Here is a 27,576-nt window from a genome sequence, read left to right as displayed (position 1 = left end):
CCTAGATAGCATCATGAACAGTGTGGGCTCGGGAACCAGATAGATGAAACTTTGGTCCAAACACACCATGTGGCAGGAGAGTCACCACGTCCCTGAGCAAACCATGACTTCTGTTTCAAGTTAATAAGGAATCACTGAGATGATGTGTTAGGATTTGCCCTGTCCTGGCCACTGGTCCTGGCTCTCCACAGTAGAGCTGGTACAGGTAGATACCAGCCACCAGGTGGTCACCATTAAGGCTAAGCACAAGCCCTTAGTACCTGGTGCTCAACACTTGGGATGTGAGGTGGGGAGCCAGTCAAAGGCCAGGCTTTGGGGGACGGAGGAGGTGAGAGCCTCACACCTGGGCTCTACCGGATAAGGCCTGGGTGGAGGGCTCTGACACAGGAGAACCCTCCTGCTGATGCAGCATGGAAAGGAGCTGCTCAGCTTCACTCCTGGGACTTTGGCCCAAGGACAAGGAGACTGATAAAGCCAGGCCCAGTTCTCAGCCTCAAGTCTGCTGTAATGTTGCTGCTCAGACTGACCCTTAGCCTGGTCCTCCTTGGCTCCTCCTGGGGTGAGTGGGCCTGGCCCAGCCCTGACTGAACAGCCTTAGGGCAACCCAATACCAGCCCAGGCTTCCTGCTCAGGGACTCAGAGAAGGGGCTGGGGTGGCTAGAAAGCAAGCAGGTAGACAGAGTGGGCAAAGGAAAAATGATGTGGCAGGGCTGGGAGAAAGCAAGAGGTGGTGGGCAGGGGCCAGTCTCCCAAGTGGGACCGGAGCTTGGGCCAGGTCCAGGAGCAGGGGAGGGTTTAGGAAGCTTTAAAGCAAAAGGTGGATGTGTAGTTTAAGAAGAGCCATCTGGCTGTATGTGGGGTCCAGACTGCTGAGGTCTGGAGTCAATGGAGAGGTTAGGAAGGAAGGGGACTACATACACCTGGGTCAGGGAGAATGGCCTGGGATGGGGGGTGGAGTAGAGCTGGTGTGAGTAGGATGGAGACAGATGTGGGAGAATGGACAGGACTTTGGGGCTGGTTGGATAGGGCAGCTGAGATTGCTGTAGAGGCCCAGAGGTGCTCACGAGAGAAGGAGCAGTGCTAAGAGCCCTCTTGATCTGAACCCCTTTGGAGACACAGCCTGGGGGCACCCAGGAGGAGAGAAATGGGGGGATGCAGGAAGCAGGTCCTTTCCAGTCAAATGGCCAGGCTGCGGCGTTCCTGCCATTAAACCAGCACTGCACTTCAGCCAGAGGACTGTCAATGGGAAGAACGCAGTGCCAGGCTCCTGGCCCTGGGAGGTGTCCCTGCAGGTGCAGGACCCTGGCGGTGGGGCAGGATCTCAGGTGTTTCATGCCTGGGTGTAGCCTGGGCCCACCCCCACTGCTAACCCCTGACCCCAGGACAGCAAAGGCTTCTGCATCTGCAGTGGGTCCCTCATCGTCCAGTCCTGGGTGGTCACGGCTGCCCACTGCAACGCTGTGGGTGTTTCCCCTCTCCCTGCCCACCCCTGCCCCACCTCCCCACCGCCTTGCTCTGGAGGCCCCTCCCTTGTCACTCTGCCCTCCCTCTGGCTGCCCAACCCACTCTCACTGCAGCCCTGGCTGCCACTTTGTCATCCTGGGTGAGTACGACCGAGCATCCAGGGCTCAGCCTTTGCAGGGTGTCCATCTCGTGGTGAGTGCCTGGGCTGCAGATGGGAAAGGAAGGGTAGGCAGTGTAGGTGTGTAGGCTGTGGGGGTGAGGAACTTATAGGATGCCCTGGCCTAACCCCTGGCACCCATCACCCTGGAGACCTGTGCCCACGCCCATCCTACACGGCCCCTTCCTGGCTCCACAGGCACCTTCCTGGAATCCCACCACCATGAACAATGATCTCACATTACTGACACTCACCTCCCCAGCCCAGTACACAATGTGCATCTCACCAGTTTGCCTGGCTTCCTCAAATGAGGCACTGCCTGAAGGCCTCACATGGCCGGCTGGGTGCCTCAGTGGTGTGGGTAAGAACTTGGGTCAAAAATCTGGGTGGAAGGGAAGGGTAGGGGTAAGCCATCTGGGCCCTAACCACCCCCGCCCGGCCCACAGGCAGTGTGACTTGGGCACACCTGTGGTGGCTGGTTCTGCCCCTGGTCACCGTGAGATGGTGCCAGCAGTACTGGGGCTCATGCATCACCAGCTCCATGATCTGTGCAGGGGCCTCCTTGTGCCAGGTGAGCGCTGGGCCCCTGTCCTGTTCTCTGCACTTCCCTGTGGTACCCAACTCCGCATGCAGACTTCTCCCCTCTCCTTCCGCCAGGGTGATTCTGGAGGCCTGCTTGTCTGCCAGAAGGGGAACACATGGGTGCTCACGGATACTGTCTCCTGGAGCACCAGTGACTGCAGTGTGCCCACGCCTGCCACGAGCACTCAGGTCAGCAGGGTCAGTACCTGAGTCAGTCAGGTCAGAGCCTACAACTGAGCCCACCACAGGCTCCGCTGGGGCCCAATAAACACCCCCTGTCCTGCTGCCTATTCTGTCTTCCTGGTTCAGGGAAAAGGAGAGGCTTTTGGGGGTCCCACTCCCCAAGTGAACTCTGTCCTCTGGCTCAACACGTGCTGAGGAGTCAAGAACCTCCTAGACTAGCTATGTCCGGGCTGAGCTCCCCCTACCACCCTACCACCTCCTGGGCAACCCCTTGGTCCACAGCAAGAAGGCCGCGCTGTCAATGAAGGGGCAGCTTTCCCTGGGGAAGGCAGCCTGTTTATTGAGTACAGAGGATACCTTTACAGACTGAGTACACAAAATAAATAACTGCACATTCTCCATCCACAGTCCATGGCATCACAAAGGCCCAAGTCTCCAAACTCCCTCTGTCCTACCCTCAGGACCAGGTGTATCCTGGTCAAAATAGGAAATAAATCCCCAGAGGCACCTGCGGAAGTGGGGGGAATTCTGAGGCCATGGGACTTGGGCTTGCCACCGTCTTGTGCAAGGAGCACTGGAGACAGAGGAGCGGGTGTATAAGGCACAGGTGACGTGGCCCAGAGTGGTCTCTTTGGGCGTGGTTCCCACTGAAGGTGGCACATGCAAAAAGTTGAGGAACTGAGAGCCAAACCCTCCCTGCTTGGCAGGGGACCCGCAGGCCAGCTAAAGTTAAAGTTGGGCCCTGGCTCCTCCCCACCTGCAGAGAGCAGCTGTGGAGGGAGGGGGCTTGGACTCCGGGCCCCCTGGTCTGTGGTGGAGGGGAGGCACAAGACTGATGGGGGATGGTCTTGCTCAGACCTCTGGGAAAGCAGTCATCCAATTTCACCCACCTGTCATGGGGCTCCCTCCGGACGGAGATACAGTGGGGCCCAGAATGGAAGGGTAATGCTGTGAAAAGAAGCGGGGACAGGGTGGACCAAGCAAGGCCACCACGAGGAGGGCAGTGCCCCCAGGCACTCAGGGTTCAGAGGCAGGTCACACAGTACGGCTAAGTTCCAGGGGGAGCTGCAACAGAAGCTCAGCAGAAGGGGAGACAGTTGAGCAGCCCCAGGCCCCTCCTTCCTTCCCACTTCCTCTTGGAGGATAAAAGGAGGGCACAGTGGGCATTCCTAGGCGGTCCACACTTGTGCCCGACACTAGATGGCGCCTTCGTGCAGCTGCAGAGGAGGGAAGAGCAGCGCCTGAAGTGAGGCAGCAACCGGCAGCACCAAGGCTGGAACCAGGGCTGATGCTGGAACCCGGATGGGGCTCTCCCTCAGAAGCCCCCGTCCTTTGCTTTGACCCAGGTGCCCCCATCCCCCAGGTAGCAGCAGTGGGGCTCCTTTTAACTCCCCACAGTTGGGAAGGAGGCACCTGGGGAATAGAAAGAACGGGCATCTAAGGGAGAGAGTGAGGTGATAGTAGGCTCTGCAAAGAAGGCACTGAGGGTGGTGGGCTGGTGGCAGGAACCCTCAAGGTCAGAGGCTGGAGCCTGGAGCAAGCCTGCTACCAACACACCCACACAGTCCAGAGGGCCAAGGACCACTCCATGGTCTTCCCACGAGAGATCCTGGCAAGTTCTGGGGCCAGGAGGGGTCCCTGGGGACACCGGGAAGGAAGACAGATTTGGGCTGGGAGGTGGAAGACTGTTTAGACTTATCCAGGGGCTGAAAGTCCAGCCAAGGCACAAGTTATGGGCCTACCTGGGCCTCTCACTAGAGCATAATCATGAGGGTCAGGATGCCATGAAACATGGGGGCGGGGGGTTAGGGAGAAGGCTTGGTAGGGGAAAGGGGAGTTCCAGAAGTAACTGTCCTAAAGAGTCCTGAGACCACAGGACACCCCCTACCTGGCAGTGCATGCCCCTTTGGTCTGGGGGAGAGCCAAGAAAGAGGTGAGACTGAAGGCCAGGTCCCGCCCTTCCCCCAATATATACCAGAGCACTTGTCCACCAAGAGGAGCATCTGTGCCAAATCAGATTCAGGGTTCATAGGGCCCAGGACTCCCTCCGCTCTGTCCCACCAGGTTCAGGCCCAGAGTGAAGATTGGGGCTGCTGAAGGCACAGAGAAGGGGCTGGGGCCATTCACCTACCCTGGACCATGCAGGTCTATCTCTAGAGAGGGCGCTGGGCCCAGCAGTGTGTGGCCAGGCTGGGGCCCACCATGTCTGCATCCCGCTGGTGGCTCAGCCGTTGTACTGCTGCTGGTAGCGCAGGTTGAGCTCCCGCAGCTCTCGCTCCCGCACTCGACGGGACTTGTTGGAGCGTGTCGAGCGGCTGGACCGTGTGGACTGGGCAGATTTAGTGCTCTGGCAGCGCGAGGAGGCGCGTTTGAGGAGGTTCTGGGAGATGGAGCGGTGCAGATTCTTCATAGATGAAGAGGCTGCCATGCTCACCACCCATGGATGCCTCAGGGCCTGCAGTGCAGTCATACGGGCGCCAGGGTCCACCGTCAGCAGGCGGTCAATGAAGTCCTTGGCCAGGTTGGACACACTGGGCCAGGGCTAGAGGCCAAGGACAAGCATTAGATTGAGCACACTAAACACTGCCCTCCCCAGGACGAAGATGTCACCCACACAGCACTCAAGACCTATCCAGCAGCCCTGGGCTCGACCCCCAGAGAGAGGCACCGCCCCGCTCCTCCCATGTAGATCATTCTGAGCCTCCCCTTCCCACCCAGTGCTGAGCAGAGGCTACTCTCCAGGTGACATGGAGTGTGAAAGGAGAAGGACCCACCCCTCCCCAAGAAACAAACTTCTAAGGTGCCCTGGACTCAAAGCCTGGTTCAAGGAGGTGGCCCCAGTCAAGACCACCCCTCCTACCCTAGGACACTACAACTCAGGGGGATCTAATGAGAATGACCTAATCTTCCACCACATCTTAAGCTGAACTTTAGCTCCCATCCCAGGACACCCCATTCCAGGCCATTTCCTAGTCCTTACAGAGAGGGCCTGTCGTCTCTCCAACTGAAAGAGTGGCCAAAATGACCACTGCATTCTCTGCATCAGCCTCAGCCTCTCAGCCAAGGAGAGAAGAGGAAAAAATTCAAGGCAACTAGATTTCTTCACTTGCTGGGAAGGCAGAGGGATCGTGGGAGCCCAGCAGGGACCGGGACCCTTCTCAGGGGCACTTCTCATGTCTGCATGACTTCCCTAAGTCACACAGCAGTGTCCTGTACCAGCCTCATCTTAGTGTATTCTTTCCTCAGCACAAAGCCTGCTCAGCTACATGCACCCACAGCTGCCTCCTCATAGCCACACACCAAATAGTCATCTGTCTCCAGGTCTCAGCCTGCACAACCCTTCACCTGGCTGAATCCCCAGTTCTCAGGTTAAAAGACATTTGCTCATACTCCTTCTTAGCCCCCAGTGCTAAACAATTATTCCAACAACTTCAAGTTTACTGTGCTCATTAGACTATGCTCAGCTAATCACCAGTGCCTACTGCTGGGTATAGAGGAGGCACACAGCAGATAGAGGCTCAGTGAGTAAACAACCCATGCATGGCACCTGATAGGTACTCTCTCCTGCAGCTGCTTCTAGGACATGGGGCTCAGAGGCCCAGGCCCTCAAGTTACTCTGCTGAAGGAGGGCGCGTGCAGCATGGCTCTGAGTCCCTGCCTCTCTTGGGAGTACTCTGGCACGGAGTCTGACACTCTCTAAAGGGTGGGTGGCTTGGACTTTTGCTGAGCCTGTTCCGGATGGCTTGGTTGGGAGGTCAGGGAGACCATCACCCTCCTTTCTGCCAGGTGAGAGGGTGGTCTGCCTGGTCTACCCCCATGGTGCCCTTCACCTTAAGGAACCCCTGAACATACACACCAAGGGACTCAGGAAAGTCTGAGAGGCCACACTTGGGGTGGCTGCATGTCCACCCAGCAGACGCTCTTACACACCATCACCACCCTCCTCCTGGCTTCTTTGAGCTCCAACTCTTCCCCAAGCCCTTCCCCACCAATGCTGATGTACTGGTGGAGGGCAGGGAGGCAGTGGGTGGAAGGGGTAGGAGACAAAGAAAAGACCCATCTGGAGTCCTGAAGATGGGATGGGACGACTTGGGAGTTGTTATCATTACTTGCCCTTTGGAAGGCAAATCTCAAATCAACTTCTACTGAGCCAAACTGGAAGAAAGTGACTGAAAGCCCAGGTTTCTAAACAGCTACCTACCAGGGTCCTCCTAACCAATGGGTCAGCTCCCAGTGATTCCTGGGGAGCTACTGGCCTCCAGGAGGTGGGCAGTTAGGGACCCTAAGTCCTCTGCTGAGAGCAGTGAGGGAGAGCAGGGAGCAATAGCCCTCCCACACCAGCAGCCTGGTCCAGTTTCCCTGCAGGCGGGCCTGTGTAGCTTGGGGCTCCGATACTGAGGCCGACATGCAGGGGGACTGAACTGGACAGCTGCCACACAGCTGCAGGCTCACAGCGCCAGAAAGCCCGGGGCTTGCTGCTGCCACCTGAACACAAGCAACCACTGTTGACGGGCCAGCCAAACTAGACCCCAGACCATCTGCAGCCCTGTCACTCATTTGAGAGCGAGAAAAATGAAGGCATAATGTGGCCACGGATGGACAGAGCAAACCCGGAGCTGGAACGGCTGGGCTTGTGCTGCCCTTTTATGGTCTCCAAGAAAAGGAAAAATCACTGGGGAGCACGCTGCCACTCAGCCTGGCCTGCTGGCGGGACAGCTCCAAGACAGGGCCGCAGCACAGGCTAGCCAAACAGGGCTGGGGCATGGACTCTGCCCCTGGCCCTTGGTCCAGTCTATCCAGAAGAGACTCCTCTAGCCAGAAGACCCATCCTCCTCAAATGACAGAACAAACAAGTCAGGAGCCTGAACATGGATGGATGGGAGGCACCCCCCACTTCAGATCCATACCCTGGCAAACCAAGGCCCCCTGCAGCTCCGGACCAGTCCAGGGTGGTCTCAGAGGTGCCTCTCCCCAGACCCGTACTGGGGGCTTAAGCATCTTTGTCTCCAAAGTGACACAGCTCACACCAGGCATCACCTCCTGCTGCTTGTTGCCGTTAGAACCAAAGTGAGCCCAATTGACTGGCCCTTCCTCCTCCCCCCAGGCGCTCGCCTCTCCAATTACTGTGTATGGACAGCACTGTGAGGAATGCCGATGAGCTCATTAGTCTGAGGGCCAGCACACCCTTGCTGGCAGCATACCCCCACCCCCACCCCCGCCCACCAGTCCCCAATCTAAAGGGCTGTGAGCAGCTGAACCAGGTGGGTCCCTTAAGGCAATGTGACTCGAGCCATCCCGTCCTGAGAGCCAGATTGTGCAGTGGGCACCCAGCCTAATCCTCACACACTGAGGGACGTTGCAGTGGGAAGCTAAACAGGCCCAATACAGAAAGGTGGTCCTAAAGCCAGCCCTCTGACAGCAGGGCAGGGGCTTATGCTGACCTCCAGAAGAGTGACCCCTTGAAGTCCCGCTGAGGTCTCCAACAGGGCTCACAAAGGAAAAGCAAGGCTTTCCACACCCACACCTGGCCACGCTTCTAGCCAAGTCAAACTCAGCACCTCCTAAGAAAGTGATCAACACCTGCAGACCAACCCACTTGCCTCCCCAACATGCTCAGGCCTCTGCAGCCACAAGAGCATATTTAGCAGCATCTGACTGACGGGCCAGGTAGCATTCTGTTCCTGATATGCAGCCAAGTGAGGAAAAAGAAAAGGAACATGAGATGGAACTTCTTGGCAGTCCAGCAGAAAGGGGCATGGGTCTGATCCCTGGTCTGGGAACTAAGATCCTGTATACCCACATGGTGCAGTCAAAACGAGAAACAGAAAAAACACAAACTGTCATGCCCTCCAGTTTCCACAGCTCTAACTGCCAGCTATGGGTAAAGGATGGAACTCTTGCCTCAGTACACTTGGGGCCAGATCAAGGACACATACGGGCCTCACGTGGGTGGCAGAAGGGACAGGCCCCAGGTACCACTGGCCAGTCTCCCAGAGGCTTCCACCGGTTTCTGGGCTGGCAGAGGCATGGAAGGGAACATCACAGTGTCAGCCTGCCTTGGCCCCAGTCACTCCAGTCTCCCTCTGCTGTGGGACCAGAGGACAGCTGCAGTCCTCCGGGTGACAGCCCCCACACTTCTGTCCAGACTCGCATGAGCTGTGTGGGCGAGGGGCCCGGCCCCGAGGACGACAAGGAGAGGTTGTAGGAAGAAGGGCATCACCTTCACCCTGTTTCTGAGCAGCCAACCAGCCACCCTTCTCCTTACACTCTAACTCCCAGAGTCCCTGCAATTCAGATACCTACTCCCGATACTGTAACAGCACAGAAACCAACAGGGTGGAGAGAGGTCCTCACGCATGAACACCCCCTTACCAACTTCGCCCCTCTTCATGGCCCTGCTTCTGCAGAACAGCTCCCTCCTGGTGACGCTCAGCAGTAGAATCTGACTCTCCCTTTGGAGGGGGCACCAGACCAGAAAGGGCTTCCACTCTGGCTCAGAGGATGCACTTCCTCCCGCCCTAGTCTCACTCACTTGCTCCAGCTCTACCATCACAAGGGCCTGGCAAGGATGTTACCTGAACTACAACCAAGTAGCTAAGTCCAAGGGCTAAAGCATGAGAATAAGGATGAACCAGTTCTCTTGGCCGCAGAGGAAAGAGGAAGATGCTTCCTTTCAGCAGCAGGCCTAGCTCACAGGGCTCACCCGAGATTCCCTCTGGAAAGTGGGTCTGACCACTCTCAAGCAAGGGGAGAAAGGGGTCCAGTGTCTCTTTGGGATGGCATCTGGGTGAGAGACTGAAGTGATGGGCTGGAATGCCCATGACCTGCATCCTAGGTCCACCTACAGCCTCCTCACTTTTAAAATGGAGGAACTGAATGAATTCTAAGTGTTTTGAAGCCTGGGTTCTAAGAAGATGGCTCCCCATCTTTTTCCCCACTCGGCTGCATGTGAAGAACAGAAGCAGAGCCTCTGACACTTAAGCTGTGCTGATGTCCTGACCTCCACGGGCTCTTTTCCAGCCCATGACGACTCTGGGGAAGGTTCCCTGGCAGAGGAGGAAGGCCCAGAAAGAGCTGCTGGGGGAAGAAGGGAGGAGAGAAGCCTGGGTTTTGCTGCCATGACTCAGTTCTTCCCTCAGCTTTGTCTCAAGACGTATTTTCAGATCCAGCACTACCAGCCTCAGAGGTCCCTTCCTGGAGTGACATGAGTCTGAATGAGAGCAAAAGGCACAGGGGAAATCCTGGGAAGTGGAGCTTCAGACTTTCTCAGGAGAGCAGAACTATTAGTGTGCCAAGAACAGCACACTCTGATGTGGACCATGAGGAAAGGCGTTGTGAAAAAGTCAGCAGAATTAGACACTGTGTGGTGATAGAGCCCGTGCCTCCTCCTCTGGGCAAGACACTCACATCCTGGTGTCTGAACGTCCAGACCAGAGAGAACCCACCACGCTGGGGTGGAATGTGGGTAGGGGGACCTGAGCAGCAGAGAAAGATGTTGAGGGAAGGAGTCTGACAGGAGAAAAAGAAGGAAGATAATAGAGAGTTTTAAAAGAGGCAGAGAATCTCAAAGATAAAAATAAAATGAGAAAAGGCGTGACAACTTAAAGGTTACTAAAGCTGTGTTCTAAACTTAAGATGAGTAATGAGATGAAATCCTGCACACACCCGCGCCCCCCCCCCCCCCGTGTCCCTGCCCAGAGTCCACAGTGTGAGGACAGGGACAGGGGGGCGATAGGGCGCAAGTCAAGAGTGAGGAAGGGTGCTGCATGCTGGCCTTGGAATCGAGGATGTTGACAACCTGTGTTAGTGACCAAGTGATGTCTGTTTTTACCAGTGTCCTGGAACAGCCCCTAAAAGGTTCTGGATTTCAGAGCCAGCTGCATAATGGTCTCCTCTATCTCCACACATGAGTTCTGCTGAAGTCAAGTGATTTCCAAGGCTCACCCTGGCATTTGTTTTTTGTAAGACTTCCTACCATTCTAACAATTTCTGAGGGAGTTTGAATCCTGGTGGCTGTTAGCATGTCATCCATACTGTGGCTTCTGTCCCCAGAGGTCTGTGTCGCTGGAACCCTGGGTACAAATGATTCGGCTGAGGGCAGGTACTTGGTCTACGTGTGCAGGCAGGAGAAGTGAAGAGATGAGGTGACTCAGGGTCCCACTGGAGCGAAGCTCAGGTCTGGGCATCATCCTCACACTGGGAGACAGAAACCTCTGAGGAAGGAGAGCTTGGAGAGGTATGGCCATGGGGGGTGGTTGGATCAGGTCATCATTAACCACCTCGGTGGGGGTGGCTGGGGGATGAGTGTGGGAGGTCACAGCAGATTTAAAGAGGTCAGAATGTGGGCGCAACCACCCCAGCAGCTCCCAGAGAAACTCAAGGGCCTAGAAACAACAGGGCCTGTGAAATAGCAGAGCTCTGCAGGCGGAGACAGACAATGGGAAGAGCAGAGAGGGAGGGGACAGATGCGGCACCAGAAGCCGCTCCAAACACAACCCACGATAAACCCCTTTGTTGAAGAGACCTTGGCAGGGGGTGGGAAACAGCAGTGATGAAAGGACCTTGGGGTAACAAGGTGCCGTAGGTGGGCAGAGTAAAGTATTTTGGCTAAACTGGCTCAGTGCAACAATGTGGGGAGACAGGCATTTGCTTCTGCCAGCACAGGAGGTGAGTGTGTAACCAAGGCAACAGCAGCGAGAAGACAGCGGGGCTCCACGGAGCCGGTGGTGGCCCAGGGCCACACATGAGCCCCTACCCACATGGACAGTGGCAACATGAGGCAATTTAAAGCGTCTAGTAGAATCCAAGCACAAGCCTGGAAATCCGCCACCTGCCTCCTTGCATCCTGTTCTGCTGCCTGTAACGTCCAATCTCCAGCCCTCGCATGGGCCCTGGCCGCCCTCTCCACAGCTCCCGGGCAAGGCCCTACCCTGCTCCCTTGGAAGCTCCCTGTCGGAGCACGTGAAGCAGGCTGCACGAGCAGCCCCACAGGCTCTGGGCCCTCCGCCTGGAGAGCACCAGGACACACCACACGCTCCACACCTCATTTTATCTTCGGCATCCCAGGGGAGAACGGCACATGTCTCAGTTACTGTGAGGTGCGGCGGCAAGCTGGGATGGGCTCGTAAACGTCCACTCTGGCTCCGGGCACTCACCCTACTGCAGGGCTCTGCAGGGTAAGACAACCACAGGGCGCAACTCGCTGGCCCTGAGCAGGTGTCCCTTGGCCCAAAGGGATGGATGGTCAGCCTGCAGCCCAGAGACACCACCCTGGAGAGCCAGCCCCTCACTAGCACAATGCCCTGGGGAGTGGCAGCTGGGCTTCCTCTCCCACTGGGGTTCAGGCCCCTGCCTGGCAGCACTCACTCTCCTAAGCAAGGCTCTGGGAGGAGCTTTGCCCAAGCCCCTCTGTTCCTGGTGCCATCACCTGGGCCCGCCCACAGCTCACAGACTGCCCAAGCAGAGGAGGGTGACAATTAAAAGCTGCTAAATGTGGCAGACAGCAAAGCTGCTGATGGCCTCACTCTGTCATCAGTCCCACAAGAACCTCTTCATCCATCCTGCCTCCAGGAATAGAACTCTTGACAAAAGTAATGACATTAGGCCCACAATGTCACATTTCATGTCAAGTGAATCACAGCATCTCCAAGTCGGTGGGACCATAACAGCCCTCTAGTATGGTCTACAGATGGTGATTCACCTTCTGTGTCACTCCTTTAGCAGCAGCTGCGCCAGATCTCCTCGGGCCTCCTGTGAGAGGAAGCTCCTTCAAGGTGACCGTGTCTTCAACCTGCTCTCAGACTCACACAGGCCTTCCTCGTATCTGGCCAACATGTCTCCCTATCATTTCCAACACGACCCCAGGTTGGCCCTCTCCACTCCAGTACCTCCAGTTACTGGATAAAAATTCAGATTTCGCCTCTCTAAATCACCTGCCACAGCCTTCTCCTTCCCAGAACTCTCTGTTCTCCCAAGATCCCTGCATTTGCTTCTAGGCAGGTTTGGCCAACAACCCCCTAACTGCATCTCCAAGAGGTGCCTCACTTCTTCCTGGGGACCAGCCCAGAAGAGAACACTCCAGGTAGCAGGAGTGATCTTGTCTGCCTGACAGTCCCGTTTGGGTCCTTGCCCAGGGCATCACTGACAACCACTGGTGCTGCCCTCAAGAAGCTGGGGAAAGCACCGTGAACGTGTGTTGATACACATGCTGTCCTCAGAAACTTACAGGCCAGGGAGGGAAGAGATGTCCACGGATGACAGCCTGGGAGAGGGAGGAAACGAAGACTCCAGCAACATGCTGACGGACGCGTGCTGGGGAAAGCAGACTATGGGTCTGGGAAGGTCAAGAACTCAGAAGCCAAGAGGGCCTAGATTCAAATCCCAGTCCTGGCACCCTCTGTGAGGCTCTGGACAAGCTACTTCCTCACTAGCCTCAGCTTACCAATCTGTAAAACAAGGGGATTATACCTACTGGCAAGATTATTGTAGAGATGAGACATGCTGGGTGTAGCGCCCTCAGCCCTGTGCCTGGTACTCAGCAGCCTACACGATGGCAAGGGTTGGCACTATTCTTTTTTTTTTTTGGCACTATTCTTAATGGAAGCAATCTTTGAACTGAATAACCGAGAGCTGGTCAAACTTCTCAGGTTGACACTAGGAACAGAGGGAAAGTCCTGAGCAAAAGCCTAGTGTGAGGAGTGAAAGGAGCAAACATCTCGGACCTGGATGGAGGGAAGTACGGGACCACGGCTGGGGGCTGGAGCATCCAGAGTGTCAGCATCGTGGGGCAGGTATGAAGGAGGCCCCACTTGTGTGCCTCCTTCCACTGCTGGGCCCCAGGCAGGGCTTTCAAAGCAGGGCTGGACACACTCTCCAGGTAAGAAGGCAGCTGGAGGTCCCTTCTAGATCTGCCTCGTAAGATGATGCTCCTCCTGCAGCTCTGCGGGAGGGTTCTGCCCCACAACTCCCCTTCCCTAACTACGGCTCACGTGTACCATGTGGGGCCCACTCTCTGGAATCGCTGATCTGCCCCAAACACCCCCAGGGCACCAGGATTCCTCATTCCAAACGGGGATTATTCCACTAGCCCCCAGTGGGTCTTCCTCTGCAAGTCTCCCATAGCACTTCCCGATGCACTTCCCTGCTATGGAGCACCCAGACGCCACCCTCCCACCTAATGCTTGGAATCTCCAAAGAATCCCTGGGACCACAGAGCTCCCGGCAACACACACAGGCCTGACCCGGCCCTGTCAACCTCTGCTCTACTGCTCCCAATCATCTCCGGTTTATTCTGGAGCAGAGTCAGCAACATCCCCTTCTCTGAGCTTCCACCTTCTCAAAGTCCGCCTGCTGAAGGATGTCCTCTATGCCGGCCCACAGAAACCACTGAGTCTGGCCGAGGGCTCAGGGCCAGAAACCACCAGAAATGAGCACAGCAGAGAGGGCCTGGCACGTGAGAAACCACCACAGGGGGCAGGGTGCCGCTCAGAAAGGCACCGAGTGCCACGGGGCTTCCTGTCCAGAGAAATGCACACCTCCGAACTTGCTGAGCTCAAAGTGGGCAGGCCTTTACCTGCACAGGAAGCTAGATGGAAACCCCCCTGTAAGAATGTCTTTCTTTCTGACTCAGAAACACCTTCTTATTCAGCATGCCTTCATAAGGGTGAATGACCATCACACAGTAGAATATAGGTGGCTAGTGAGGATGGAGGCAGAGCCCAGTGCTAAGAAGGAGGACTAGTCCTACCACCTGACCGGAGCCCCATGGCCCATGTTCCAGACTGCCAGGCCTCTGCTGGAACGTGCCTGCCAACAAGGGTCCGTTCTGTGCTCACTCCCTATTCCTCGTCCTTTCTCCTGGGCACTCTCAGGTTTCCTGGGGATGGGGAACAGGCCTTCCTGTCTCTCTGTGTCTTGCCCGGTGCACTGATGGGCAGGCATGGACATTCTTGTCCATGGGGACAAGGACAAAAAGATGCCTGGTCTCCAGCTCAAAGCCTGATCTAATGATAAGGCCTGCTTCCCTAGCGAACATCCTGGAAAAACTCCTTCCAGCCCAGAGCTCTCTGCACTGGTGGTGGAACCTGCCCCTGGGGTGAGCCAAACTCCTGGGAACAGACAGGGGCCACCAGGGCTGCCCAGGATTTGCCTCTGGAACTGGGAACTGTTTTCAGCTACAGATGAAGGGCAGTGGGGGCTAATGACTGGGTGGTGCCCCCCTCACACTGGGAGCCCAACTCAAGCCACGTGACTGCAGTGGAGCAGGAAGCAGAGACTTGAGACCCAGTCTGTGCCCACAATCCCCACCCCATTCATTTGTCATTCTTTCACCCTCAGGCAATCAATAGCCAGTTAGCAAGACTCCGCAAGCTCCCATTAGATAAACTGCCTCATCAACAATTGCCAGAATCAGGAACTCTCGGGCAAACCTACAGACTTTTGCAAAGTCTCTCCTCTGTCGGCAACTCCTGGGAAACCTCCCTCCCTCTGTAGCTTTGCTACACCACACGGAACTCCAAGGGCAAGCCAGGCAGGGTCCTGGCACAACACTGCCCTGTGAGGTGGACTCTGGGTCTTCTGACCTGTGATGAAACCCGGCCCAGAGGGTGACCAGGGCGGTGCCTGCTGTGACCACCCCATCACAGCTGGGGCTTCCCAGCCAGTGGGTGTTTGCTCTACTGAATCCACTTGCAACAAGAATGAAAACGTTAAAAACTTTAGGAAAGAGCTAGAAAATGTCACCGTTTCTCCTTCATCTGTAGTCAGCACAGAGTTGAAGAAGACAGCTTCCCTCTCTTCCTCACATCACCCTGAAGTATGACCTGGGGAGCCCCCCCACTGCCCAGGGAAGGCCAGCCCCCAGGCCCACAGGAAGGAAGTCCTTGACTGACCACAACCATGGCCTGAAGTTGCCAGGGAAGATGATGGCATAGGATCTCAAGCGCTAGGGCACTTTGCCTTCATGAGGTTTCAGGGCGACTCCTGTAGAAAATGCCACTCTGGGCCAACCGGTTGAGGCAAGGGAGGAACATTCATGGGAGGAAAGCTGGGCTGCAGAAAGGGGCTAGTCCCAGGGCTCCTCTGCTCTCTCTGGACTGTCCAGGAGGCAAGAACAGCAGTGCAGGCCTGGGAGGAACACCGTGGGGAGCACTCTGCAGGGTCCCTCCCTGCCTTGGCAGAATCCTGTCATCAGCAAAGCTTACCTCACCTCCCACATAAAGCAACCCCACGTCCTTCTCTTCACAGCCTCCCCAAGCACACCATTCTATCCAGCTTGCCGTGCTCCATGTTTCCTGGGGCGAGCCTTGTCTCCGACCTGGTCAGCACCCTGCCTGAGGACCGACTAGTTCTCACTCTCTCGGCACTCCCTCCGGCTTCCAGCAGTGCTGAAACCTAACAGACCTTGTCAGGCATTAGGGTTATCAGTGGATCCAAAGACACAAGACAGAAGGCCACCCGGCTGACTTAGGCCAGGAGGTAAGCATCTGCTGGGTTAAGCACGAGGTACTGCTTAAATTATACTTCAACATTTTAAGATCAGATTTTCTGGCTTCTCTTAAAAAAACTGGAATGTCTGGGTGCGTGGAGTCCTCCCTGTTCTATGGCAAAACCGGGCTGAGGTGAGAAGCAGCTGTTGTTAGAGAAGGCACGGTCACTGGCTCGCCCAAGGCCGCTGGAGCAGATGAGGGGGACGCCCTGCTCTGCGGTCTCTTGGCCCACCTCTGGGCTCGCCTGCAGAGGCAGTGCTCTCAGCTGACAGCTTCCCACTGCCAGTGCCTCAATCCCTCTGCTTCCTTCGCCTGAGGACTTTCTCCACCACTAGTTGACATGCAAAACAGCCTGGAAGTGCCAGGGATTTAAAGCCTCAGCGAAGAAATGCTCAACTCATACAACGGTCAGCAGATGAAAACCCACCCTCTTTCCTGCCCCTCAGTGGGAAGATTCTGAGCACGTTCTGCATGATTATTTGCAGGGCCCCCAGTGAAGCTGAGTTCTCTGGCCCACAGCAGCCGTCCACTTCTCCTTGTACCTCTAACTGTTTCTCCCTTTCTGCCTCACGATCCCCACCCGTCACTTGTGCTTACTGAAATCACATCCCAATTAAATTATCTGCTCCCAAGTCCTTGTCTCAGGGCTCACTTTTTGGAGAATCCAAACTAACATACCCTATTAGTCTCACTTCATTATTTTTACGTCATCTGCCTGGCCCTGCGAACATGGTTCCAAGAGCACGTCCACCCTGATCAAGGGCTGCCTGATAGGAACCCCCACCCACCCAGGGCCCTCCCCAACATCCCTGAGATGGGGAAGACTCACCTCCCCCGAGTAACTGTACTTGCCCCGGAGGATCTGCCGGTACAGCCGGGTGCGGTTGTCATCCTCAAAGGGCATGGTGCCACTGAGCAGGATGTAGGCGATGACACCCAGTGCCCACATGTCAACAGAGTTGGTGTAGGGCTTGCGGACCAAGACCTCGGGGGCAATGTACTCAGGCGTGCCACAGGTGGTCTTCATCAGGCAGTCGTCACCCTTCTTGCGGGCACTGGCCAGGCCGAAGTCGGTGATGATGATCTTGGAATCGGTGCCAGGGTGGTAGTAGAGCAGATTCTCCGGCTTGAGGTCTCGGTGTGTGATGCCCAGCGCGTGCAGGTACCGGACGCCGTCCAGGACCATCTGTAGCACCCGAGTGGCATCACGTTCGGTGAAAGAACCCTTGGCGATGATGCGGTCGAAGAGCTCTCCGCCAGTGGCCAGCTCCATCACCATGTACACGCGCTCCTGTGTCTCAAACACCTCCACCAGCTGGATGATGTTGGCGTGGCGCACGCGGCGCAGCACGCGCAGCTCCGACTCACACACCTCCCGCCCCTCCCGGTACTTGGTCTCGATCATCTTGATGGCGTAGGGCTGCCGGGTGGCCCGGTGCTCCACTCGTACCACTCGGCTGAAGCTGCCTCGGCCGATCAGAGCTTTGATGTCGTACTTGGCCGTCACACGGGGGTCGAACTTGGCCCTGTACTTAGCCACCCTGGCCCTGCGTGGTGGTTCTGAGGGAGGCTCTGTGTGGCCGGTGGTGGGGGCACCAGGGCCGGGGTTTGCACCCTGACCGGCTGCTGGAAACCCACCTTTGAGAGGGCCAACGCTGTCCACCTCTGTGATGAAGTGCTTGTACACATCGCTCTTAGTGCCACTGAAGGGCTCCACCTTCTTGACCAGATCCAGCTGGACATCCTTGGGCGGCTCAGGAAGGACCTTGCTTGTCCCACAGCCCATCACGGACACGGGGGCATCCTCCCTAGCGAGGCTGGCAGGACCTGCTCTGCAGGCAGTGCCCCGTCTACACCTACACGGATGGAAGAAAGGGCAACTCAGCACAGCAGGGACACTTTTGAAAGGACTCCAGCCATCCTCCTGACTCCCTCCCCCTCCATCTCTGGGTAAACCTAGCCTGATGACATGATCCTAATATGGTTCCCTGGAAAGGAGGATGGCTTTGGCCCCTGAGTGCTCAGAGACCAGAGGCCATGGAGGACCTTGATGAAAGACTGGGTGTGACTTCCATGGTCTTGATGGACCTGGGTCTGCTTTTCAAGCTGCTCTTCAACTTCAAAGAGGGGCAGGAACACGAACCAGGCTCAGCTGTCACTGCCTCCACCCTCCCTCTCCGCTGCTCTCCCTGGGCCCCTTATCACAGCTGAAGTCCTGTGTTTTTTAAAGGTTAAAATCATTCCTCTTATTACTCTGACTCATCTTTTCTGAAATGAGGGTGTGGCATGTTGGAGGCCTGTTCACCAACACTTATCACCCACTAGGGCAAGGAAAGCTGCTTTTCCCCAAGGCTTCCTCTCTCATGGATACTTTCCTGGCCCCTCAAGCCCTCTGTAGGGATTGATCCCCTCCCCACTACAATAAACCACCACCCCCCCTGCCCTGGGTCTCCACCCTACCTCCACTGTTCCCTGGATTGCGCCCACTACTTTGCTAATGCACCATCTTAACCCAAGTAGTTGAACACCTTGTTCCTTGAGTGGCTAAAATGCCACACAAGTCCCAGCACTGGATGCAATCAATCCCAGTGAAATAGGGACCACAAGCCTTAGCACGCTGCCACCAGGGGGCCACCAAACTAGCCTGGGCTTCATTTAAGAGGCAGGGGGGAACTTGAGCTCAGAAAGGACACTAACAACTTCATCCAGAGAAGACTGTAGCTGTGGATCGGAGCACTCTGCTTCTGTGGGAAGAGGATCCAGGAGCCTTCCCCATTTGTTTCCTAGACAAAGATGTTCCAACTATTAACAACACCATGTGGCTAGAGGGGCCCTGGGAGAAGCTCAAGTGCTAAAGTACCACTTTCCAGAGGGTGCTTCTATCCAAGTTTCCCTTCTCAAAGTTTACATGAGGGCCTCATGGGTGAAAGAAAAAAGCTGAGAATGTCCTGTTCATGAGGACAGACAGAACTGGGGATAAAATGATCAACTCAGATCAAGCGTTTACTGAACATCTACTAGGGATACAAGAATGAATAAGGAATCCAATGCAGGTTATATTTTAACATACCCCAAAGTATGCTAATACTTGGGAAATACTTGGCAAAGCATGGTCAATAAACTCACAGTATAAATGAAGAGCAAAACATCAAAACTGGGAATTTCAACAAAACTTTTGTTGTAAGTTCTAGGCTTAAGAAACAACAGGGGACACATATAAAATGACACAGGGGTTAGGGGAAGCTTTGTGGAGGAGATGACCCCCATGCTGGATTTGAAGTGAGAGTGAGTCAGGTGAGGAAAGGTGGGCGTGTTGTTTCCGGCAGAGAGAATAACACACTCAAAGCCCAAAGGTCCAGAGCGGCGACCCGAGCCTGGGAAGGGAGTGTGGCGGTGCGAAGACAGGACTGGGCACCGCAGCGTTAGAAGGCCAGCAGGAATGAGGTTGCGGAGAGCAGCAGAAGTCACAGCGAGGAGCCAGGACCTTCCTGGGAGGTGACAGGAAGCTACCAAAGGGTTTACAAGGAGAGGTGATTCTGTGGTTCCAAAGAAATATAAAGCTGAACTGGGGGTGGGGGGCGGTCAAGGTGGACTGAAAGGGCAGGAGGGTGGAAGCCCAGACCGTGGGGCGGAACAGAGCGCGGTAAGCAGGAGAACTGACAGGGACTGGAGGCTGGACACAGGGGTCAAAGGAGGCAAGAACGGCACTCCAGTCCGTCACTCAGGATCCTGGGCAGAAGGTGAGAAGTGCAGCAGGAAGGATGGGCTTGGGAAGCAGTGGGAAAGGTTCACTTCAGCATGTTTTGAAGTGGGGTGCCTAGATGTAGAATCTAATGGTTGAAAACAGCTGGTCAGGGTCAGAGATTCTGTGACTGCCCAGGGGCAACACCAACACCCACCTGCAGCCCCTTTCAAAGCCTGCAAAAGATTTCAGGAAAGGCAGCAGAGAGAAACACAGGGAGGCTTTGCTGGGGTACCACGGGAGTCACAGAGCAACCACACGGAGACCCTGAGGGGGGATCTGAATCCAAGATGGTGATAACTGATTGATGCAGCCAAGTCTCCCCAGAAACAAGCTCATCACGGAAACATACTCAAGACCTTGATTACCAATCAGCCCATCAGATACAAAGACCAGAGATTAAGTGCTCAGGTCTTAATCAGCGTGTCAATAAGACTCTCAGAATGAGACTTATCATTTTTCCTCACAGAAGAAGAAAAGCGTCCTCAACCATCACAAGGCTTTTCTCATTCCAATGCCCAGAAGATCCCATATAGGAGCTTAGGAAATCACATTTAAACAAAGGCATTTATAAACAAGTTTCTTTTTCACAGAGGCCAAAGATTAGGACTTTGGGGCTTCCTTGGTGGTTCAATGGTTGGGACTCCGCACTCCCACTGAAGGGGGCTCGGGTTCAATCCCTGGTAAGGGAAGTTGTAAGGTGTGGCAAAAAAACAAAACAAAAACTGTGGACTTTGGAATTTTGCAGACTCATCTCTTTCTTCAGAGAAAAATACAAGACTGCAGTAAAGGGCTACAGTTCAAGAAAAAAAAAAGCTCTCGGGCCAGGATTCCTGACAGAACACAGGCCCAGATCCCTAAGACCACATGCTGTGCAACACCTACCACCCTGCAGAAAGAAGACAAACTGCATGGGTGACCCCAGCACAGCTCCTCAAACGTCACTTCTTCCCAGGGGGGAAGCAGAGCCCTAGAGCCACAAAATAAATAACTGCCTTCAGATATTCCCACTGGCTCTTATGGTTTAAATGTGCATACCTAGTCTGGTCCTGATGAGAAAAACTAAGGTTTACAAAAGAAAAGGCCTGACTTTTCACTTTAAATTAGGCTAAGCAGGGATCTCAAGTCAGCACTAACACAGTCAAGGATTATCCCTCTCTGACCTTCCTTCTTCCTTTCTGGGACGTCATTTCTCTCACATTTGTCCCAGCTGGAAACGTTTCAAAGATAGGCTGATGCTGGTACTCCACCTTCCCAACTCCAGACTAAGAGTAGAGAAAAGAGGGTGCTGATTCTGAGAAAGGGGATTGCTGATGATCTCTAGATCATCACAGCTGCTCCACACTCCAATCACACCTGCTAAATTCTCTCTCCACAGCGGTTAGGTGAAAAAGGCAAATACAAGAGAAGAGGCTGGAAAATTCCTGCTGGGAAGCAGGGCAGAGTTTTCCTGTCCTTAGTTCTCATGTATGTGTTCCCAGCAGAGTGACCAGGGTGGCGGTGAATGAAGAAAGTCTCAGGAAGTGACCTTCCAGGAAAGTCACACTATACCAGCTCTCACAAGTTACTATTCCATCTCAAGACACCAATGTCTGTAGAGTCGGCTTCCACATTTTCAACTCTGAAAGTGAAAAGTGAAAGTCGCTCACCTGTGTCTGACTCTTTGTGACCCCAGAAGACTGGAGTGGGTAACCTTTCCCTTCTTCAGCTGATCTTCCCAACCCAGGGACCAAACCCAGGTCTGCATTGCAGGCAGATTCTTTACCAGTTGAACCATAAGGGAAGCTCTGAGCTGGAGTCAAAGTACTCCTCACAGAAGGTAAGGATGAGCAGCAGGCGTGCGCACTCAGCACTACTGTCCTCACTTACAAACGTGACAGGCCAGAAAGGCAGAAATTTACCGAAGCCACTCAAGACAGTGATGGCCAACACCGAACCAAAATCTGTTTCTCCATCCAGAGCTCCTTTTGCCAAACCATAAAGACTCCAGAAGTGCCTGGGGCCCAGCAAAGCTCAGACTCACCAAGTCAAGGCCGCAATCCCTCCTCATACCACTCAGCTGGTGAATCAAAGAACCTTTACCGTGGATCTTTTCTGAGGGGTGTGTCTTCTGAAACCTCCATTCCAGGTACGACCTGGGTCATGCTGCTCACTGCTATGTTCTAGGTAATGTTTAGATCTAGATGTAACAAGTCAAGATCACCAGACTTGTCAGCCTCCTGAGGAAAGAGGACGCTTCTCAGATTCTAGAACTCTCTGGCTCCCAACAAAGTGGTGAGCTCAGGGCAGCCACTCAGTGTTTGTTAACACTGAGCAAAAGGTGGTCTGGTTCTCAGATTTCTTTTGGCTGCAGGGCAACAATCCCAGAACCTCAGAAACTTTCAAGTAGCAGGAAGAGGCCAGACTGGTGGTTAGACCAGAGCCACGTTTTCTGGGCGCCTGTATAAACGTCCTCAACAACAGAGGAAGCCAATGTTCTTGGGTCTGTTTGGGTCTTACAGATTGTTATCTGAACTCCAAAACAGTCTGTCCATAAGCTGCCAGACCCATCTGTGGGGAGCCCAGGGGCCTCGCAGCAGGGGACAAGGATGGATCCTGAAAGTTTTCCTGGCCACAGGAGTCTATGGATGTCTCCCAGGCCGGGGCCCATAGGCGCCCAGCCGTCTTCAGTAACACCTCGTAACATTGTTCTGCATGGCAAAACTTCACAACCTCTTACCTACAAAGATCTCTATATTCCGCTCTCGTGTTTTGAAAGGGTATCAAAATGAAGTAGGCAGTTATCTCTCAGGAATCCCAGAAATAAGGAACTGCTACACAGCACTTACTCAACATTCAAAAAACTAAGATCATGGCATCCAGTCCCATCACTTCCTGACAAATAGATGGGGAAACAATGGAGACCATGACAGACTTTATTTTCTTGAGCTCTAAAATCACTGCAGATGGTGACTGCAGCCATGAAATTAAAAGACGCTTGTTCCTTGGAAGAAAAGCTACGACCAACCTAGACAGCATATTAAAAAGCAGAGACATTACTTTACCAACAAAGGTCCATCTAGTCAAAGGTATGGTTTTTCCAGTAATCATGTATGAATGTGAGAGTTAGACTATAAAGAAAGCTGAGCGCAGAAGAATTGATGCTTTTGAACCATGGTTTGGGAGAAGACTCTTGAGAGTCCCTTGGACTGCAAGGAGATCAAACCAGTCCATCTTGAAGGAAATCAGTGCTGAACATTCATTGGAAGAACTGATGCTGAAGCTGAAACTCCAATACTTTGCCCCTCGATGTGAAGAACTGACTCACTGGAAAAGACCCTGATCCTGGGAAAGACTGAAGGCAGGTGGAGAAGGTGATGACAGAGGATGAGATGGTTGGATGGCATCACTGACTCACTGAACATGAGTCTGAGCAAGCTCTGGAAGTTGGTGATGGATGGGGAGTCCTGGCATGCTGCAGTCCGTGGGGTTTCAAAGAGTCGGATATGACTGAGTGACTGAACTGAACTGAACACAGCACTTCTAACCATCACGAGGCAAGTAAGGATAGCAGGCAAGAGTCTATCACTTTAGATAAAAAAAACCCTGATCCTCATATCATACACAAAAATAAGCTCAGAATGGCTCAGAGACTTAAATATGAGACAAAACACCACAAAACTCCTAGAAGAGAACATAGGCAAAACATTTTCTGATATAAACTGTACGAATGTTTTCTTAGATCAGTTTCCCAAGGCAACAGAAATAAAAGCAAAAATAAGCAAATCAGACCTAGTCAAACTTAAAAGCTTTTGCCCAGCAAAGGAAACCATAAAGAAAATGAAAAATGAAAAGACAACATACTGTACAAATGTATAGACTGGCAATGCATAAGAAAAAAACTGGAGGAATATACACCAATTATACAAATTATTTTTTTTTAATGACTAGTGTTTGCATCTAAAGACACAGTTCATTATTCACTCCTGTAATGCTTTAACTTTTAACACTGTTTCAAAATAAAAATAGTTACGACTTCTTCTTGGAATACAATAACTCAGGACCCCATTGCTTAGCAAACTCCAGCTATGCACCACTGCTCTACATGGTAATAATTAATGAGCAGAGACTTCTGCTTTAGGGCTGAGATGAAAAATTTTAAAGTCTGTCATGTCCTCATTTATCCTGACCCACAACTGCATCTGAGACATCCCACCAACTGCCCATCCCATCATCAGAAATACAGCCTCTGGCAATGTACCTGGGGGTCTCCTTCCAAAATCCCAAAGTTCAACCCACAATTATTTCCTGAGCTCCTGCTGAGGGCCAAGAACTCTGCCAGGGGCTGTGACAGACAAAAAGAAGGCAATTATAACCTCTGCTCTCAAGGAACTTACAGCACAGATGGTTCCACATCAAGAGTCCCCTGATTTATTACACTGCTAGGCCACTTCCAGGCCAGCAAACTAGAAGGGGGCCCTTTGTGATTATTTTCCTCCAGCAAATGAAAACAGCACATTTTTCTACTTTAGCATCACATGGGATGCCATGGCAACAGAGGGCTGTACCAAGAATTAGCTCAGTGATGACCAAGCCAACACAAATTGGCTTAATACTCACTGAGTAAGATTCTTGGAAGAAAACAAAGTTCAAATAAATAAATCTCTCTCCAGCTCTCAACAAGCAGAATTGTTTCCTTTCTTTCAGCGCTGTACTTCTCAAATACTTCTCTGTGCGCTCCGGGTCAATGGAGCTATTCTCAGCTATCTAAGAGCTTAAGGGTCAATACTTTGATACAAATAGCCAATTCGTATCTCACACTTAGGAAGCACTGAAGAAGATCAAAGCTGCCCACATAAAGTACTCACACTTATTACGTAAAATAAAAGCCTAAACCGAAGTCTCACTCGCTTAACTATGAACTTGTGAGTGACAGGGAACCCTAGTATGTATTAGTTCAGATTTCACAGACAATAGTATCTTCAGAGTAGTCCATTCCAAGTGAGGCACAGCTCCAGCTCAGTTTAAGAAGCAAACAGGTTTCCTGAAAGCTGCACTTTCTCATTTATACAACTTAATAGGAACTGCAATTAGATCTAGACCACTTACTGAGTTAGCAAGCCCGCCCTTCAATGAGTCAGCAATCCAAATGTCTTCCAGGGGAACAGCCAACTGCAACTACCCTCAGGAGAGGCACAGTTTTGCTAAAGCTTTGCCAGACGACTAGAAATTATCTCAAGGAAATGTATAACACAAGGTAGCTTCCTACACAAGTCTCCATCTGAAGAGCAAACAGGCTTATTAAGATGAGATCCCCTTTTGACAAGGGATGAACTCTGGGAAGAATAACCATTAGTAATAACAGTGGCTTTCATTTCCTGAGTTCCAAGTGTATTAAGCGTCGCATATAAGGGCTTCCCTGGTGGCTCAGATAGTAAAGAATCTGCCTGCAGTGCAGGAGACCAGGGTTCAATCCCTAGGTTGGGAAGATCCCCTGGAGAAGGGAATGGCAAACCACTCTCCAGTATTCTTGCCTGGGAAATACTGTGGACAGAGGAGTCTGGCAGGCCACAGTCCATGGGGTCGCAAAGAGTAAGACATGACTGAGCAAGCATCTTATATGCACTCTCACTCCTCTCTCCAACCACATAAAGTAGGCGTGATTACTCCTATTATGGGATGTGCAAACTAGGACTCAAAGAACCTCAAGATATCATCAAAGTCAAGAACTGAACCTAATTTTTTCCAAAGCCCATGCTTCTAACCACCAAATCTTCCTGCATCCCCGAGACTGCAACAGTTGTGTGTGCCACAAGCCACAGCTAGCCCTTCCCACTGGACAAAGATGCAACTGTTTCCTGGTGTGATGACAAAGATCTTCAACCAAGGAATATAGTAAAGTCATCTAAGGAGGTTTTTGCTTTTTGAGGTATTTTTTGGCTGTGCCAACCGAGTCTTAGCTGAGGCACACAGGATCTTCAATCTTTGTTGCAGCATGCAGGATCTTTAGTTACAGAATTTGAACTGTTAGCTGAAACATGCAAACTTAGTTGTGGCATGTGGGATCTAGTTCCCTGACCAGGGATCAAACCTGGGCCCCCTGTAATGTGAGCAAAGTCTTAGTTAGCCACTGGACCACCAGGGAAGTCCCACATGGAAAGTTTTTTTTTTTTTTAATAGATTCCTACCAGATTCCAGATACCCTGAATAAAAATCTCAGAAAATGAAACTCTTAAATTTGTATTTTGAAAAACCACCCCAGGAAACTTCAGACCATCAAGGCTGCCAAGGCTACACCATCTACCACATGCATAAATGTGCATGTGCAAACAGGACATACACATTGCTGTGCTCATCACAGGTTGTGGCCCCTAACATGTGCTCAGGGGCATAGCTGAATTTGTATGCATTCTTAAATCAGCAACCTATCACAGCCAAATTAGCTCCTATGCCAGCAGAGCCAGACACTGAGATGCACACAGAAGACACAGGCCCTAGGCCAACTATCAGATGACACAACACAATAAACTCCCAAAGTGGTCACATGAAGTACAGAGGAGTCAACAGTTACATATTTTCCTGGAGGCGTTTCCAGGGAAATTAAATCTAAGGTGGATTTTAAGGGACAGATGTAAAATCTCCATACTGCTGGGGGGAAAGAAGAGAACTGCAAAGTGAGAAAATTGCATATCTAAAGCAAAATGGTATTAAAACACGAAGTTAAGAGCAGATTAACATACTTCCAACACCAAACTGTAAACAGGAGACAGAAAGGCCCAGGTGTTGACTCGGGGTTATTCCTCTACCAGATTATGAAAAGACCTGAACGTCTTGCTTTGAGGCTTGGCCTTTATCCTGTAGGTACCAAGAGGCCAGTTTTAGGCAATGAAAGGACTTATTCAGATTTTCAAGTGGGAATTAGCACTTCACAGCTTCAAGGAGAGGGAGTGAACGTGGGGAGCAGGATTTCCCCTTATAAAAGTAGAGGGATAACTGGTTTGCAAAGCAGGCGACCCGGCTCGACTTGGGTATGCTCTTCCCCAGCCTGAATAAGGAAGCGACCAGCTGTCTCCCAGCCCTGGCGTTCAGTCGCAAAGGAGGAGGTGTGGAGTAGGTGCCAGACACGAGAAGGCAGTGAGGACAACCAGGTTAGTTCACCCTGACCAACGCCGACCGGTTGGCCAGCAGGCAGGTCAGCTGACCACGTCCACCTGGCCCTGAGACGCGCTACCCAGCACAGCAGCATGTTCAAAGCCAGTTAAGTCGTGGACACTGGGGACCCCAAGCAGCCATAGCCTGGCCTGCTCCGCAGTCCCGTAGGCCCCGGCGCAGCCTGCATGGGCCGAGGACTTCGGGCATGGGCCGAGGGTTCCGGGCTGGGCAGGAATGGGCCCAGTTCTCCAGAAAGCGACCGGAGCTGCAGCTCGTCAGCCCCTCCCGCCCATGGGGCTGTCGCCCTGAGCTGGGCCGCCTCACCTCGCGCGGGCGGCGGGCTCTTCGGCGTCTGAGCGACTGTGCTGACCCTCTCCGGGCCGCGGGTATAGCCACGGCCACCACCGCGGCCGCCATCCTCAGGCGTCAGCGTCGTGGCGTCATCACAGCGCGCGCTTGACGCCAAAACAAATCCCAGCCTCCCACGGGGCGGGGCGGAGGCGGGCTCGGGAGAGCCGGCTACGCGGTTGGTTGCGCTCCGAGCCTGTCCTGCCAATCAACGTCTTAAGTACAGGGTCGTTCTCTTTTCCCGGAGGGAGTGTCTCTGTATCTCCAGGTGTCTCGACCCTAGGTTTGGGCAGGCACCGTGGGTAGTAGGGGGAACGTTCCAAGGTCCTGGTTGACGTGGAGGGCGCTTTATAGTGCGAGTTTGGGGACGTAGTGCATTTTAAGGGGTTTCTGGAAGTGTCTCTGGAACTCCGCAAAGGATCGGTCTAAATGTAATTAAGAAATCTATATTTTTTTAAACTGCCGTTAAAATAATTCAGGCA

At 53.3% G+C, this 27,576-nt stretch overlaps 2 protein-coding genes across 2 annotated transcripts; one reads left to right on the top strand and one right to left on the bottom strand.

Moving 5' to 3' along the window:
- The first annotated feature begins 507 nt into the window (after positions 1-507).
- On the top strand, positions 508-2,688 carry CTRL (chymotrypsin like). The gene is made up of 7 exons (XM_065925586.1): positions 508-559; positions 1,189-1,292; positions 1,383-1,459; positions 1,575-1,662; positions 1,820-1,982; positions 2,068-2,192; positions 2,279-2,688. The coding sequence occupies exons 1-7, from the start codon at positions 508-510 to the stop codon at positions 2,411-2,413; spliced, it is 744 nt and encodes a 247-aa protein (XP_065781658.1). The 3' UTR covers positions 2,414-2,688.
- PSKH1 (protein serine kinase H1) lies at positions 2,685-27,189 on the bottom strand. Its single transcript, XM_065925585.1, has 3 exons — positions 27,071-27,189; positions 16,703-17,729; positions 2,685-4,928 (listed from the first exon to the last, which is right to left on the bottom strand). Exons 2-3 carry the CDS (start codon positions 17,657-17,659, stop codon positions 4,611-4,613), a joined length of 1,275 nt encoding a protein of 424 aa, XP_065781657.1. The 5' UTR covers positions 17,660-17,729; positions 27,071-27,189; the 3' UTR covers positions 2,685-4,610.
- Between the last annotated feature and the right edge of the window lie 387 nt (positions 27,190-27,576).

This window comes from Muntiacus reevesi, chromosome 2 (genome assembly GCF_963930625.1).
Source record: "Muntiacus reevesi chromosome 2, mMunRee1.1, whole genome shotgun sequence".
Taxonomy (NCBI): Eukaryota; Metazoa; Chordata; class Mammalia; order Artiodactyla; family Cervidae; genus Muntiacus; species Muntiacus reevesi.
The sequence above is the reverse complement of the archived record's forward strand: the minus strand, read 5'-3'. Positions and strand labels throughout refer to the sequence as shown.

Bases quoted from the DNA above. Each gene is read 5' to 3' on its own strand.
- CTRL (XM_065925586.1), top strand. From the start codon at position 508: ATGTTGCTGCTCAGACTGACCCTTAGCCTGGTCCTCCTTGGCTCCTCC. The intron at 1,293-1,382 runs GTGCAGGACCCT...CCCTGACCCCAG, and splicing joins CCTGGGAGGTGTCCCTGCAG to GACAGCAAAGGCTTCTGCAT. The intron at 2,193-2,278 runs GTGAGCGCTGGG...TCCTTCCGCCAG, and splicing joins CAGGGGCCTCCTTGTGCCAG to GGTGATTCTGGAGGCCTGCT.
- PSKH1 (XM_065925585.1), bottom strand. From the start codon at position 17,659: ATGGGCTGTGGGACAAGCAAGGTCCTTCCTGAGCCGCCCAAGGATGTC. The intron at 4,929-16,702 runs GTGAGTCTTCCC...CTTGGCCTCTAG, and splicing joins AGTACAGTTACTCGGGGGAG to CCCTGGCCCAGTGTGTCCAA.